The 17,560-nt window shown below is 37.8% G+C and overlaps 1 protein-coding gene across 4 annotated transcripts in view; it reads right to left on the minus strand.

Moving 5' to 3' along the window:
- The window catches only part of LOC150097391 (retinol dehydrogenase 12-like), a 72,537-nt gene extending 55,718 nt beyond the window's left edge, over positions 1 to 16,819 (minus strand). For 2 of the 4 annotated variants that reach the window (XM_090407128.1, XM_090407125.1), the window contains exons 1-2: positions 16,672 to 16,819; positions 5,105 to 5,300 (exon numbers count right to left, since the gene is read on the minus strand). In XM_090407128.1, coding sequence (XP_090263254.1) covers positions 5,105 to 5,300 — 196 coding nt within the window. In that variant the 5' untranslated portion in view covers positions 16,672 to 16,819. The other 2 variants (XM_090407126.1, XM_090407127.1) reach the window with 2 other exon arrangements.
- Positions 16,820 to 17,560: the final 741 nt, after the last annotated feature.

Genomic DNA, 17,560 nt, shown 5'->3' on the forward strand with positions numbered 1-17,560 from the left:
AATTTTATAAACTTGGTTATTTTACTCCTAATCCCAAGTAAGCAAACAGTTAAGTTTGCGCCTGAGTGTAGTTCAAGTCTAAAGGCGGTGCAACACGAGGGCAACTCATTGTAAAGGTGGGTAAAGCTCTGATCACTATTCTTAGTATTTTCCATAATGTAAAGCACATCTCGATTATTATTATTAGTGATACCTCCAAGGAGTCCGAAGACTCATCGCAGGAGGACACCTACAACTGTCTCAACCACTACACCAAACCTCTACTATGAATCATCTCCATCAATGCCATCTACCTAATAATAATTATTATTATTAATAATCTCACTAAGAGATGTATGCTGCAATACATTATGGGTGGGGTCAGTACCCATACCTGTTTCAACCTTTTTTTTGAGGTCTCCTCAGTAGTGACCCCATCCATAATGTATTGCAGTATACATCTTTTAGTGAGATGTGCTTTACATTATGGAAAATACTAAGAATAGTGAGCAGAGCTTTACCCACCTTTACAATGAGTTGTCCTGGTGGGTATCTTTGCATCATCAAACACGGTAGGTGTCTCCATAATTTTCAAAAATGCGAACAAGAATCTCCATACTTCTACAAGTCAGTGTCCTCTGCATCATTCCCAGAAGCTTTTGTGTTGTCTTCACAATTTTGGCGATGTGTCCCCTAAATTTCAGATCCTTATACACTATCACCCCCAGATCTCTTATTTCCTCCACCTTCGACAATATATCCTCACCAAGCATAAATTCTGCATCCCATTTTTGTTTTCCAAATTTTAAAACCTTACATTTTGAAACATTGAATTCACATCCCCATTCCTGTGTCGAATCACTCAATTTATTCAAGTCTTCTTGTAAGGCCACAACATCTTCTCTACTCTTCATGGTTCATCCCAACTTTGCATCATCTGCAAACAACTGAATATCTCCATTCAAATCTTCAGCAATATCGTTAATATATAAGTTAAACAGTAATGGCCCTAAAACAGACCTCTGAGGCACACCACTAATGACTTTCCTTTTCCTGGACATCGCTCCCCCATACACAACTTGTTGATACCTATCAGAATAGTCAGTACTGTCGACAGGGTGTGGCATAGAGGCAGCCTGCCTCACGGCATAGCTTAATAAGGGTGCTCGTTCAGCCATATTGCGGTATGTGCCGTTGCTCTTAGCATAGCAAGCGGAAAGAAGTTTTTCCAAGCTTAAACTAATTAAAAATTATTTGTGAACAGCGATGACCCAAGAAAGATTAGCTGCAGTGTTGTAGCTAGAACTTTTGTTACCCGGGGTGGTTTTGCTGCCCCTCTCAATACACACCAAAAATACTACAAAAAGTCAAAAGGATGTATGGGGATGTATAGGGAAATAAATTAAAAACACTATGTTTATTTTTGAAGTAAAGCTTTAATCCAAAAATTCTAAAATGCTATTTTTCTTGCTTTTCTGTTAACAAAATTGTCGATTTCATAACTCAGTTGCTGTTTTACAGACAGCATAGTAAGATTTCTTAAATGCCAAAAAGTGCCGCCTGGGGCAGACCTGCCCCTTACACCCTAGCTACGCCACCGATTAGCTGGTCTAGCAACTATATCGATAGAGGCAACTATAGCTTATAATTTAAATTTAGAAGAGCTTATAAACAGTTTTATTGTGCGCTATCCCTGTAGAGCAAACATTTAATTAATATTATTATTGCATAATTGTTTTGCATTAACGTTTCTCTTGTAATAAGAACAAAATAGCAATCGGAGATTTTCTTATATTTATGTCTTATAATCCATTATTGGCAATATTTAATTGTTTGTCTCAGGGCACAATCTAATTTGGTGATGGCCCTGCAGATAGCCAGTCTTCAAACTCCAGTTTGACTATCAACTTATCATGTGGTAATCTATCAAAAGCCTTTGAAAAATCTAAGTATATTACTGTGTATCCTTCTCCTCTGTCCATGCAAGCAGTCATCTTATAGTAATAAGTAAGTAGATTAGTAAAACATGACCTCCCTTTAGCAAATCCATGCTGTCCATCAAAGATAATACCATTGTTGTTAAACCCAATTCTGGATCCCAATTCTCACAAACTTCTCCAACAACTTAACTACAACACCTGACACTCAGATAGGCCTATAGTTTGATGCTTGAGTTCTATCACCTTCTTTATGAAGTGGCACAATCTTTTCCTCTTTCCACTCCTTAGGAACTTAACCGAGTGCAAGACTCATATTAAAAAAATATTTCAAAGCTGGCGTCAACTCTCTGGCACATTCCTTCAGAATACGTGGTGATATATTATCAAGTCCTAATAACTAATATTTAAGGAATTGACAGCGTATACTGGAAATATAGATTAAATAAACTTTAATATACACTTTCCGATATTTCGGCGAACGTTACGTTGCCATCTTCTTGGGAACTTACTAAAAAGACACGTGCACACAAGTACTAATACAACAAATGAGACTGAGGCTAGGACGCTAGCGTTTTCCTAAAGTCCTGATGGTGCCCCCTGGCGGGCTATATTGGTAGTTCTTGGCCTTTGGGCTGAAGTTCTTTTGATAAAAGTTTCCCAAATTTGGGGCAGTTTCATGCATCCAAATTTGTTGAGGTTTGGCATGTTCCTAAGGGCCGAGGCTGATTCCATGAATAGTCTTTCATACTTGAACTTGCTGCAGTGTATTACTGTGGCTTTCTTCCATCTTATTCTGTGGCGAGTATCCAGAGCGTGGTCTGCAAGCCCAGAGTGGCTGTACTGGTGAAATCGGATGTAATCCTTGTGTTCTGAGATTCTGATATTTGCTGTCCTGCCTGTTTGGCCAAAGTAGGACAGTTTACAGCTGCAAGGGACCTGGTATACACCAGGTAGGTCTAGGGGAAGTGGTTGGTCTTTGGTTGGAGCGGATAAGGGATGCCAGTTTTTTATGTGGTCTGTAACAAGTGGTCAAGTCATGTTTTTTTAAGATTTTATTGATTTTTTCTGAGGTGCCTCTGATGTAGGGAATAGTGATGGATTTAGAGTAATCTTTTTTGTGAAGGGAAGGGGGTGGTGGGTTGTGGATAACTGGGTTAAGTATTTTTTGGATTTTTTGGAGGGGGTAGCCGTTGGCTAAGAAAGTGTCACGGATGTGATTTAGTTCAGTGGTTAGGGCTTGATTATTAGAACAGATTATTTTTGCCCTGTTGAATAATGTTTTAATAACTCCATATTGTTGTGAGGGGGGGTGGTGGGATTGTTGGTGAATGTATCTGCCTGTATGGGTGGGTTTTCTATAAACTGAGAAAACCAAGGTTCCATCAGGTTGGCGGGTGACTAGTGTGTCTAGGAAGGGGAGGTTATTGTTTTCCTCTTTTTCCAGGGTGAATTTGATTCTAGGGTGTTGGTTGTTCAAGTGTGTTAGGAAGGAGAGGAGTGAATCTGGGCCATGTGGCCAAATAGCGAAAACATCATCAACATTGTATAACATCAATAAATGTTGATGATGTTTTCGCTATTTGGCTACATGGCCCGGATTCACTCCTCTCCTTCCTAACACACTTGAACAACCAACACCCTAGAATCAAATTCACCCTGGAAAAAGAGGAAAACAATAACCTCCCCTTCCTAGACACACTAGTCACCCGCCAACCTGATGGAACCTTGGTTTTCTCAGTTTATAGAAAACCCACCCATACAGGCAGATACATTCACCAACAATCTCACCCCCCCCCCTCACAACAATATGGAGTTATTAAAACATTATTCAACAGGGCAAAAATAATCTGTTCTAATAATCAAGCCCTAACCACTGAACTAAATCACATCCGTGACACTTTCTCAGCCAACGGCTACCCCCTCCAAAAAATCCAAAAAATACTTAACCCAGTTATCCACAACCCACCACCCCCTTCCCTTCACAAAAAAGATTACTCTAAATCCATCACTATTCCCTACATCAGAGGCACCTCAGAAAAAATCAATAAAATCTTAAAAAAACATGACTTGACCACTTGTTACAGACCACATAAAAAACTGGCATCCCTTATCCGCTCCACCAAAGACCAACCACTTCCCCTAGACCTACCTGGTGTATACCAGGTCCCTTGCAGCTGTAAACTGTCCTACTTTGGCCAAACAGGCAGGACAGCAAATATCAGAATCTCAGAACACAAGGATTACATCCGATTTCACCAGTACAGCCACTCTGGGCTTGCAGACCACGCTCTGGATACTCGCCACAGAATAAGATGGAAGAAAGCCACAGTAATACACCGCAGCAAGTTCAAGTATGAAAGACTATTCATGGAATCAGCCTCGGCCCTTAGGAACATGCCAAACCTCAACAAATTTGGATGCATGAAACTGCCCCAAATTTGGGAAACTTTTATCAAAAGAACTTCAGCCCAAAGGCCAAGAACTACCAATATAGCCCGCCAGGGGGCACCATCAGGACTTTAGGAAAACGCTAGCGTCCTAGCCTCAGTCTCATTTGTTGTATTAGTACTTGTGTGCACGTGTCTTTTTAGTAAGTTCCCAAGAAGATGGCAACGTAACGTTCGCCGAAATATCGGAAAGTGTATATTAAAGTTTATTTAATCTATATTTCCAGTATACGCTGTCAATTCCTTAAATATTAGTTATTATGTCTAACCAGCGTATAAGCCTCTCAACAAGAATAATTATCAAGTCCCACAGCCCTATTTACATGTAGTTTGCTAGATGTAAATAAAGCTGTAAAAATTATTAATTATTATAGTAATTTGGGCAATTTTCTTGAATAGAGAGCATCGCACTATCAAACATATGAGATGTGCTATATAACAACTACATAATAAGACACATTTATAATGTTAGCATTGGTAATCGAATGAATAAAGCTTCTGTTTTGTTAGTAACTGGCTGTAAGCCTGAAGTATACTGACATATCACATCCAAATAAACTTTTTTTTAGAAGTTTATTCAGATGTTTATTTGGATAAATCAAGGGAAACAACCAGCTCCAGAGCTGGTTGTTTCCTTTCAATGGTTCTAAAGTGATATAGAGTTCCAACCTTTCATAAATGGAATTTCCATAAAAATTAATAATACTAATACTTCAATCAAGAAAAATGTTAACTTACCAGTATTCCCACCAGTAATAATAACAGTCTTGCCTGACATGTCTTTGGTACTACAACATATTCCTGATGTTTTCCGTACATAAATATGACCAATAAGTGTAGCACTACTAATAGCAAATAGAAATACCAATGAAGGATGTTCTGCTACTTCAATCAAAATATTTATTATTGTTTCAAGCAACATGGTAAGGATCATCTGTTGGAAATAAATTATTTAATTAAGATTACTTCTTATCTACTATGATAATGAATGATAATTTTAAAATAATTTAAAATTTGTAATATGAATAAAAATGAGAATGAGTACATAATAATTTTTACGAAAGTTTTTAAAATTTAATAAATTAAATTATACCAATATAGTTAATCATCAACACTGTTCGCTAAACATCATAGTATACATCATCATAGTGCTGATATGTATCCTTAAGAGGTGTACAGGATACTGTCATAGCGCTACATGAAATATTTACATTATGACTAACTCCCTATCAACAATTTTCATCCAAATTAGTTTGTTGTCTATAAAAAATTATTATAATTATCAATTATTATTTTTATGGCTATTTTTTTTAATATCAATTATCAATATTATAATTATCCTAAGATACCATGAAGTCACAGACTTATATCTAGGAGGACCCTTTCATCACACACACAGCTCATCATACAGTGCCTTAAACACATTCAAATTCTCAGTAGACACCACACTCTCAGACAATGTATTCCAATTGTTATGTCTGTTTTTATCTCTCCTTTGTATAATTCTATTTGATTTAGTGGTCACTACTCTTTCCTTTACCTTAATATATAAGTTGGCCTCTGTCTGCTATCTTTAACCCTTATATATCCCTAAATTGTCTGCCTAACATTTGAGTATATGATCTTACTGCTAATCTGACAATCTCTAAATTTTGGGCCCCCAGAAAATACCTATTCCCTGATCTCTATAAGTCATCCACATTTTTGCTCAGACAAATTTATTTCCTGTGCCAGCCTGGGCTTTAAGGACAGAGTCAAACTCAGCCTAGAGTTTGACTCTGTCCTTAAAGAGTATCTTATAGAGTATCAGATGCTACTAATATAATTCTCTTGAAATCAGAAGCCGTAGGTTTTCTAGTCCGTTTGCAATCGTGCCCCCTTTCCTTTCTTATTTAGGATATCCCTGCGCACGTATATGATCACCAGGTTCATATTTTTATGAACGGTCTAGGTCAGTCAACATGGTCAGAAAAACAAGCATGAATGGTAACATACAAATTTAATGAATTCATAATTAATTACAATACAAAGACAAAGTTGATATTAATGCTAGATTAAAACTCTTACGTTTCTCTCACTCTCAGATAGACATGGATTTCTTAATCTTTACAACACTATTCCTTCAACTTATCATCAAATATTTGGTTTACAACTAAATAGGAGCCAGCTAGGTATTTGGCACATTATTAATCTCCCTCAAGTAGGTCATGACAGAATCTCCAGTAAATTAACAGTTCTCAGAATTCAGTCTAATGGTATAGAGTCATTCACACATATATTAATTCTTCATGCTTATCCTTATCATAAATTCGAGATACACTTTCTTGCGTTTCTGTTAGTCAAATTCTCTAAAGGGTTAGAATATGTAAAGGTACTGATCTACACTATCTCAGGTTCTTTCGGGATTTTCTCCGTCCTTTCTTCTTACGAAGTTCTGGCCGCCTTGGTTCTGTTGCGACGTGGGAATCACATGCTCAGTTTCTTTACTAAGGATTTACGTCGATGCTATTCCTTACTGATGGCCTGCATTCAAGATTTGCTACAAAATGGGGAGGGGGGGATTTCATTCTGTGTTGCAGGTTTTATACGCTCCCCAAGAGCGCCACCTTTCCGAGTTTGACCTCTCCTTTCGCCCTTCTGATTCGTCCCTGACTGGGTGACTTCACCGTTCTTCATACAGGGCTTTGCAATTCTGGGAATGTATGCATCTTCATGTTTTCTTAGAGGTAGCACCCACGGATGCTTATGCTGCTATTGTAGTATTAGGCAACCTTTGCTCCATCTTATCGAATTGTTGGCATTCTTTCACATGTAGAAATTCACTGATAATTACTCTCATGTGAGCCCTTTTTGTTGACTTACAGTTACATTAAAGTATAAACACACTAACTACAATACAAATAGTTCTTAATCTAATTTGCCAGTTGTTATTTCTTTTAAAATAATAGTTAAATTGTGCCAAATGATAAGTATGCTCATTTAATGGATATCTTCCATTAGATTCTGGAAAGGTGACCTCATTTAGAGTGAGGTCGCCCGTTTCAGATCTAACACAATCATTCACAACTCTCCATGCAAAAAAACTTGCTTCTCATTTGTTTGCTCACATCCTCCATACACAGCTTTCAGTGATAACCTCTTTTGTTCTCCCCCGATCTCTCGTCTATTATGAAAAACATTTTAGGACAACTGCCTGGCACAGCAATTGCTCCAAAACAGACCCCAGGGGAACACCACCAGTGACTTTACTTTCCTCTTCCAGGATACTGCTCCCCCCATACACAACTTGCTGATACCTATCAATCAATAGTCAATCTCTAATCCAATGCACTAGTCTAATATTCAACTCCATCCACTCTAGTTTGGCTATCAACTTATCATGTGGTAATTTATCCAAAGCCTTCGCAAAATCTAAGTATGCTACTGTGCGTCCATCTCGTTTGTCCAATGAGGCTGTAACCTTATTGTAATAAGTAAGTAGATTACCAAAACATAACCTCCCTTTAGCAAATCAGGCTATCCATCAAAGATAATACCAATGCAAGAGTGCTGTCACTTCCCTCATGAAGTGGCACAATCTTAAATTCCTTCAATTTCTTTAGAAGTTGACTCAGTGTAAGACTCATATTAAACAAATATGCCAAGCAAGATGTCAACTCCCTGGCACATTGCTTCAAAATATGTGGTAATATCATATTAACCACATATTTCATCAAGTCCCAGAGCTTTATTAATATCAAGTTTCTTCATCACTCATCCACTGCTTTCAAACTCTCCATGATGTTACATTCACAAGGATGAAAAACCTTTATGAAATGCTCATTAAATATCTCAACTATATCCTCTGCAGCAGTTGTTCTTATACCATTTTTTCTATTCATTGTCATCCTTCAGTAATCATTCTATTTTTTTTTTTTTTGCTGGCTACATATCAAAAGAACTCCTTAAGATGTTTTTCATTTTTGGCTTCATTACCTAACTGTTGCTCATACTGCACTTTTGATGCCCTTACTAACCCAGTCACCATAATTGCCTGTTCTTTGTAATCCTCATGGAACTGATTATTATCACTCATTTTATGTTGTCTCCATAATGCCTTTTTCCTCTATATTATATGCTTAATCTCTTCATTCATCCATTTCACACCTACCTAATTTAACCTTCTGACCTTTTTTAATGCACTTAGACATTGCTTCTACTAAATAGTTGAATAACCCAAGCAGCACTGATGTCCTTTCCAAACTCCTCATTCCATGCTACATCTGCAAGCTGCTGTCTGAGCTTCTCATAATCACCAGCCTTGTAGTTCCACATATGCTTTTCCTCATACTGTTGGCAACCACTCACTTCGTGGTCTCTCTCAGCAACTGGGTAATTTGATGCCTTAGTTATAACATCCATTGATAAGATGATCAAATCCAAAACCCTTAATCCTCATGTACCCCTCTATTACATATTGCTTCAGGTAACTGGACCTCAAAAACTAATTTTTCTTTACTTCCAGTTGCTATCTCAACATCCCAGTCTATAATCTGTAATTAAAATCACCCATTATGATCACCCTTAATATGGCCAAATATTTTGACCTTTTATGGCATCTCTTAATTGCATCAGTCCATCAAGATCTTCTTCCTCTATGTTTCTTTTGCAATATCAGCATTAATGACCTTGCTAACCATTCCTCTCCCATTTATTATTATTATTATTATTATTTCCCAAGACCTCATGGAGTCAAAGATTTGCGAGGTCCTTTTATCACATACACATCTCATCATACCGTGTCTTAAACACACTCAAACTCTTTGCAGACACCACACTCTCAGGCAAGGCATTCCAATCATTCACAACTCTGCACGAAAAAAACCTGCCTCTCACTCCCCTACTCACACCCTCTTTAAACAGTTTCCAGGATGACCTCTGGTTCTCCTCTGATCTCCCACTATTCTCTGTAGAACTTCTCCACCATTGATCTTATAACAACCCCTTACCAACTTGTAGGTCTCTATCATATCTCCCCTCTTCCTTCTCTCCACCAGACCCTGCAAATTACATCTTCTCAATCTTTCCTCATACTCAACATTCCAGAGGTCAAAAACTACCTTAGTCAGTCGCCTTTAGACCCTTTCCAACATCTCTTCATCCTTCTGAAAACCTGGTGACCAAATCTGGGCACAATAGTCCATGTGTGGCCTAATCAAAGCCTTATACAATGGAACAAGAATCTCCCTACTTCTACATGTCAGTGTCCTCCGCATCATTATTATTATTATTATTACCACGGGCTACTCCAGGAGTCCTTAGACTCATCGAGGGAGGCCCTAAACATCATGTTCACACAGCTGTTCAACATTCTCACAGTATCTATCATACCTTGCCTTGAACTCGCTCACTGTCATAGCACCCACAACAGACTCTGGCAGCTTATTCCACTCATTTACCACTCTAAAAGTAAAGAACCCAGCTCTAACACCCCTGCTAACCACGCTCTTGCCCAGCTTCCATGGGTGTCCCCTAGTTCTCCCACCACCAGTCCTGATCTCAAAAATATCATCTGAATTAATCCTATAGAATCCTTTTAGCAATTTGAATGTCTCAATCATATCTCCCCTTTTTCGCCTATCAACTAGTTTCTGCAACCCACAAATCTTCAACCTGTTCTCATATGGTTCATTCCATAGACCTGCTATCATCTTAGTCACTCGCCTCTGGATCCTCTCAACCTCCTCCCCATCAAGAAGGAACCGAGGTGACCAAATCTGGGCACAGTAGTCGAGATGAGGTCTTATCAGGGTTCGGTACAGAGGTACAATAACTTGTTTTTCTCTGCTCGTCAAGGTATTTTTCAACAACCAAGTGAGTTGATGAGCTGATTTAGCTACTTTCGCAATGTGCCCCCTAAACTTCATCTCCCTATCCACCAACACTCCCAAGTCCCTGGCCTCATCAATCTCTTGGAGTACAGTTCCACCAATGTGGTATACTGCTGCTAATCTTTTCACTCCGAAATGCATAACCTTACATTTTGTCACATTAAATTGACATCCATTCTCCTTAGTCCAGAACTCCAATCTATCTAAGTCATCTTGCAAGACTTTGACATCTTCTGCATTCACTATCGCCCTACCCAACTTTGCATCATCAGCGAACAAATGAACTGTCCCACTTAGACCATTCCCTATATCGTTAATGAACAGATTATACAGCAGTGGTCCAAGAACAGAACCCTGTAGCACACCACTAGTCACAGGCCGTTTTTTGGACTCTACTCCTGAATAAACTACTCTTTGATATCTCTCCATCAACCACCCAGCTATCCATCTCACCAACCCTATATCCATTCCCATATGTTGTAGTTTACGGATTAGAATTCCATGTGGTATCCTGTCAAACGCCTTTGCCAGGTCCAGCAGTATCACTGTAAACCCATTTCCCTTATCCAGTTCCGCCGTCACCTTGTTATAAAACTTGAGCAAGTTACTGAGGCATGATCTACCCTTCACAAAGCCATGCTGTCCTCTGTACAGTATCTCATTTTCATCAATCCATTCCTGTATTTTTCCCTTGACTACTTTCTCAAAGCCCTTGACAACGACTCCTGATCGGTCGGTAATTTGCAACCATAGTCTTGGATCCTCCTTTATGCAGTGGAACTATTTTCCCCTCTTTCCACGCCTTCGGGACTAAGCCAGACCTGAGACTCAGATTAAACAACATGGTCAAGGGCACTGATAATTCATTAGCCGCTTCATGCAAGACCCGTGCCGGTATACCATCCAATCCCACAGATGTATTCACATTAAGGTTCTGTAATAGACTATTCACCTCCACTTCATTCATCACAATTCCCATATAAACTAATGGTTCCTTCATTTTTTCAACGTCACCACCTGGATGATATACTTTTGCAAAGTGCACGCTCAGTAACTCCACTATATCGACTGGTTCAGTGAACTCTTTACCATCGTCATTCCTTAAAATCATTTTGCCATGTACAGTTTTTTCTTGCTTGCAGCATATTGAAAGAACTGTTTGGGATTCTCTTTTGCTTGCATAGCTAGTTTTCTTTCATAATCGGCTTTTGCTGTTTTTACCACACTCGTTACCCTTCTAGCCTAAGAAGTTCCCATTCCCAGAAGTCTTTGTGTTGTCTTCACAATTTTGGCGATGTGCCCCCTAAATTTTAGATCCTTATCCACTATCACCCCCAGATCTCTTATTTCCTCTACCTCCAACAATATAGTCTCACCAAGCATAAATTCTGCATCCCATCTTTGTTTTCCAAATTTTAAAACCTTACATTTTGCAACATTGAACTCGCATCCCCATTCCTGTGCCGAATCACTCAATTTATTCAAGTCTTCTTGCAAGGCCACAACATCTTCACTACTCTTTATGGTTTGTCCCAACTTTGCATCATCTGCAAACAACTGAATATCTCCATCCAAATCTTTGCCAATATCATTAATATACAAGTTAAATAGTAATATCCCTAAAACAGACCCCTGAGGCACTCCACTAGTGACTTTCCTTTTCCTGGATATTGCACCTCCATACACAACTTGTTGATACCTATCAGATAGCCAGTCTCCAATCCAATGCACTAATCTAATATCCAACCCCATCTGCTCTAGTTTGACTGTCAACTTATCATGAGGTACTCTATCAAAAGCCTTTGCGAAATCCAAGTATATTACTGTGTATCCTTCTCCTCTGTCCAAGGAAGCAGTCACTCTATTGTAATAAGTAAGTAGATTACTAAAACATGACCTTCCTTTAGCAAATCTATGCTGTCCATCAAAGATTATACCATTGTTGTCAGCCCAACTCTGGATCCTAGTTCTTACAAACTTCTCCAACAGCTTAACCACAACACCTGACACAGAGATAGGCCTATAGTTTGATGCTTGAGTTCGATCACCTCCTTTATGAAGTGGCACAATCTTGCCCTCCTTCCACTCTTTAGGAACTTCACCAAGTGCAAGACCGTATTAAAAAAATATGTCAAGGCAGCTGTCAACTCTCTAGCACATTCCTTCAGAATGCGCAGTTAAATATTGTCGAGTCCCACAGCCTTATTTACATCTAGTTTACTCACCTCCCCAAACACCTTTGCTCACTTACAGTCGGTCTCTCCTCCCCATCATCAACTGCTCTCAATCTCTCCATAAAGTCACATTCACAAGATTGAAAGATCTTTATGAACTGCTCATTAAGTATCCACCACACTTTCTGTAACAGCTGTCTTTAAACCATTTCCTCCAATCAATGTCATCCTTCCATAATCATTCTTTCTTTTGCTGGCTACATATCGAAAGAACTCCCTAGGATTCTTTTTGGCTTCATTCGCTAACTGCTGTTCATACCTCTCTTTAGCTACCTCACCAACTAAGTCACCCTCCTTGCCTGGTCTTTGTAGACTTCTTGAAATTGGTCACTTCCACTTCTCTTATGCTGCCTCCACAATGCCCTTTTTCTCTGTATTGCATGCTTAATCTCTTTATTCATCCATCTCACACCTACCTTATTTAACCTTCTCACCCTTGGAATACATTTAGACATTGCATCTACTAAACAGTTTTTGAAAATCCCCCAAGCTGCATTGATCTCTTTTCCAGCTAACTTCTCATTCCATGCTACACCCGCAAGCTCTCCTGAGCTCTTCATAATCACCCCCCCCTTGCAGTTCCACATATACCCTTTTTTCACAGGGGTCCTTGCACTGCTGGCAACCACCCAGGTAATCACCTCATTTATAATTACATCCTCTGATGAGATGACCAAATCCAAGACCCTTAATCCTCCTGTGCCCTCTGTTACATACTGTCTGAGGTAGTTATCCCTAAAAAACTCAAGAAACTCATTTTCTTTACTTCCAGTTGCTATCTCTTCATTCCAGTCTATATTGCCATAATAATTAAAATCACCCATAATCATCACCCTTTTCTTATTTGCATGGCTTATTTGACTATACATTTCACTATCACCACTATCCACATTACCAGGTCTATAACAACATCCCACCAAGCATTTGATTCTATTCACCTCTATCTCACACCATACTGCCTCAAAACCACAGGCCCTATTTCCCTCTTGCATCTCTACCTTGTATGGACATAACTCTTTCTCTATCATCAATAGCACTTCCCCTCCCTTTTTATCCCTTCTATCCTCACGAAACATATCATACCCTTCCATCTCTATTCCTGTCAGGATGTTGTCCTCATCTAACCATGTCTCACTTATTCCGACAATCTTTGGGTGAACAGACGCAATTAGTGCAACCATTTCATCCACCTTGTTTCTTATACTTCTAGCATTGGTATACAAACACGACAGCTCATTTCTGGATCTACAGCTAGTTCCACTGATACCACTCAATCGATGTATCTCTCCATGCTGGAGTGGGGCCATTTCCCTTTCTGTTTTTCATTTTAGATCCCTTTTCAATTTCATCTGTTTCCTCTTGATCCCTGATCATCCTATTTCTTTCCTGCCTACACATTTAAATGATATACCATCTTATATTAGCTCTGTTTGCACCTTCCTGAATGCTAACAATGTCAAGTTCCTTCCTAATACCTCATTTTTAATATGATTGTGCCACTGATGTCATCTGTTTACTGCTTTAATCCTTCTCATGACTTTGATCTCCAGACTTGGATGCAGCATTTTATTTCTAATGCAGCTCTCCAATAAGTTAAAATTGGTTACATTACCATCTTGTGTACAGCTAAATGTCAGCTAGTGTATAGTTAGTTTAGTGTTTTAAGTAATGTTTCTCTTATTCCATACACATTTATTCAGTCATCCTCCTACCCTGCCAGCTTTGTTAATTCGGTTGTCTATTTCCATATTTAATTTACCATCTTCACTAAACAGCTGAAAATTCAGGACAGCTGAAGTATTCAATATTCCTGCTTATTTTCATAGTCTGTCTTTTATTTCATACTAAATTTGTTACAGCAGTTATTCAATTTAATTAAGAAATTCTTCAGACTTGTACTAGATTTCCTGGAGCAGGCCTGATCTAGTGGTTACTTCTCTTGCAGGATTTATAATAAATAAGTACTATATATGCTATCCTGTTCTTTCCATGATGAGTCCTTTGACTCCATGGAGGTTAGAGGTTAATGATAATTTATTTAAGAGTATAAATTATTAGTGTAGTTAGGTTTTTGGCATCCTTGGGAAATTCAAAGCTAAGCACTTTTTTTTTTAATTTTTTTTAGGTGTGACAATTTCAATAACTGCTAAAATATTCTGTCAATGCTGTCTTTCTGAAAATGGCATTTTTGAGCAACTGCCCCAATGCCATAGCATTCCTCTGCTTTCACTGCAAATCATTACCAACAAAGTAAAAAGCTGAGATTATCATCTCGAATTTCGATATCAAGCAAGTATAAAGACTTAGGAAGTGTGTGACATCATGACTAAAGCCACTTTCCTTCATAATATGATCCATATAGATGAAGTAGCATCAGTTATTTTCCCATTTCCCATTGAGATGGAATTTGACTCTGTGATCAGGCCATCTCAATGGGACAGTGTAGCTAATGTAAAAACTCTTATATGTCCATATTTGAGCATTTCTGGTCAAATATCTTCCCTAGCTGGCTTTCCACGTTTCTGATTTTTGATGCCTTTTTATTTCAAGTATTGATGTGTACATTGCATTCCTTTTTACTATTTTCTACCAGTAATTAGTTCGTGTAATTAAATTACAAAGTGATTACTCCAGACATCTAGAATATTTTTATCTTCAGTTAATCAAACAAGTACTTACAAATAAAACTGACAAGAGACCTAAAAGAAGAACAAGAACACAATGGATGCATATGGTAATGAAACAACTATGAAAAATGGATGAATACTTTAGACCAGATGCAGCTTATGATAGAGAAAGATGAATAAATCTGGTAATGGATGCATTAGACCTAAAGTCTATTAAGCTACTGAGGAGAAAACCTATTACCATGTAAGTTTTTATTAAGGGCCAAAAATGAACTCATGAGCCCTAGTAAGAACCTTTTGTTTCATCTCCCCCCTTTTGACTAATACATTTCATATCTATATAGAGGTCTCTAATGATGATGATGATAATATGTCCTTATTCTTATACCAAGAAATGGTGTACTTTCATTTCCCAACCTACTTGCAATTTTGATATCCTACATGGGATTAGTAGCTGATTTCATCTAGGGGAAATCAAGAAAAATCAGAGAGAGAGAGAGAGAGAGAGAGTGTGTGTTTAGTTAAACTACAAAAAACAAAGCAAAGTATGAAATAAATGTTATCAGTGAAAAAACTGGTAGATTAGTGTTACCTGGTATTTCAACAAAGTCCTGCAATGGCCAACTTCACAATTCGTCAAACTTCTGTACGATTTTTTTTTTTTTTTTGTGAATCAAGCTGGAATTGGGCGAAATATGTGTATTCTCTGCAATCTGTTTTGCATAGAGAGAGAGAAAAAAACACTTAACTTTATGACCAAGGTCGAGTCTTTTCCGCCCTTTGGCCGGAAAACAGAACAACAACAACAACAAAATTGCATTCCTGCCTATTCATATTTGAATGCCCTTGCCAGCTGTCTGAATTCTCTTGTACAATAGGGAAAATATCTTTTCATAGCAAGGTATAAATATTCTGTTTAATAACGAGTATTGTAAGGCGAAAGAAAAAAAAAATATTGGCTTTATTTCTCAACTAATATGCAGGATCTAAAATAACTAATTGCACGAATCAAGAACAAAAAATAATTGTTTACGAACATCACCAGTGTAGAACTGGTGATTTTCGTGATGAAGGTGTTCTACACTGGTGATGAATTTTCTGCTTGCCAACATATTTTAAAGTTACAAGAACTTTAAAATATATTGGCAAGCAGAAAATTTATAGTAATTACGAATATGGGTTAAAAAACAAAAGAAATTGTGTTTAGAAATGAAGGAGACAGAATTCCAACCTCATTTGGTTCCTCACAGTAAGACTGATAAACGGTTGGCCAACATCTCTTGGTTCGTTCGATTTCTTAATATAAATCGATAAATGGAACGAGGCCAAATATTCACGGCTTCCTTGCCGTGAACCGTAAATTGTCTTTTTTTAAATCATAACCACACAAGTTTACATTCAAAATTAATGTAGAACGGGGAGCTTGAAACGGATTCACAAGCGTATTTATTAACTATTCGAAACGGAGATATTTAAATTTTGATGCATTTACAAGAAGGGCAGAGCCGTCCGTTGATTCAATTTAAAATGACCTTCTTTTAGTTAAAATAAATAAACTAGTCTAGTTTCCATACCAACACATGAGACCATTCTTCTAACGCTGTTTCTCAAGCTATAGCAACAAACATACTCTATCATATGATGCCGTCGATTGAACTATGAAATCGTTGTCAGAGGCACGGTTTTTCAAAAGCTTTAGCATAATTAACAATGATACTACGACTATCGTCCATGGTTTCTCGAGATAATCCTAATTACTAAAGAGCTATAGCAATGGAACAGGCGATATTCCTAATCTAAAATTAAAGTTAGTTTCCTTAATTCCTTAGTTAACATAAGTTATCCTCTATTGTTAATTACTAAATATCCTAACCAAATCATTTGTAGTTTTTTTTTTATTTTATAATAACATGGGTACAGTAGGTACATACATTTCAGAAAAGTCATAGAGATGTTTATAAAAAAAATTAAGCAAATAATTTTTTTTTTTTTCTGATAAGCAAAGTTGTGATAAGCATTAAGTAAATGCTTATCATAACTTACAAAATAATAAATAACTTTTCCAAATAATCTTATGCTGGAATACCAATTTAAGCATTGTTGTTGTTATGTACTATCCAGTCGTTTTCGACTCTTCGTAATCCTGCGAACAAAGGCTCTCCACCCCGCTCGGCCTCTTGTCCTTTCTTTCAGTAATTGTAAATTCAAGTTGGAAAGTTTTTTTTATGTTGTCCATCCAACTCTTTTTGTGGTTTTCCTCTTCTTCTTCTCATTTCCTCAATCTTCCCCAACATAACTGCCTTCTCCAATGATTCATCAGCTTGCATAATATGTCTAAAGTACATCACCTTCTGTTTAGCTATCATCGCCTCCGAGGTATTTATATCCTCTAAAACCTTCTTATTGGTCATTCTTGTAGTCCAGAGGTATTTATATCCTCTAAAACCTTCTTATTGGTCATTC

The sequence above is a fragment of the Typopeltis vanoorti genome, chromosome 17 (genome assembly GCF_054136105.1).
Source record: "Typopeltis vanoorti isolate ZY-2024b chromosome 17, IOZ_Tvanoo_1.0, whole genome shotgun sequence".
Lineage (NCBI taxonomy): Eukaryota > Metazoa > Arthropoda > Arachnida > Uropygi > Thelyphonidae > Typopeltis > Typopeltis vanoorti.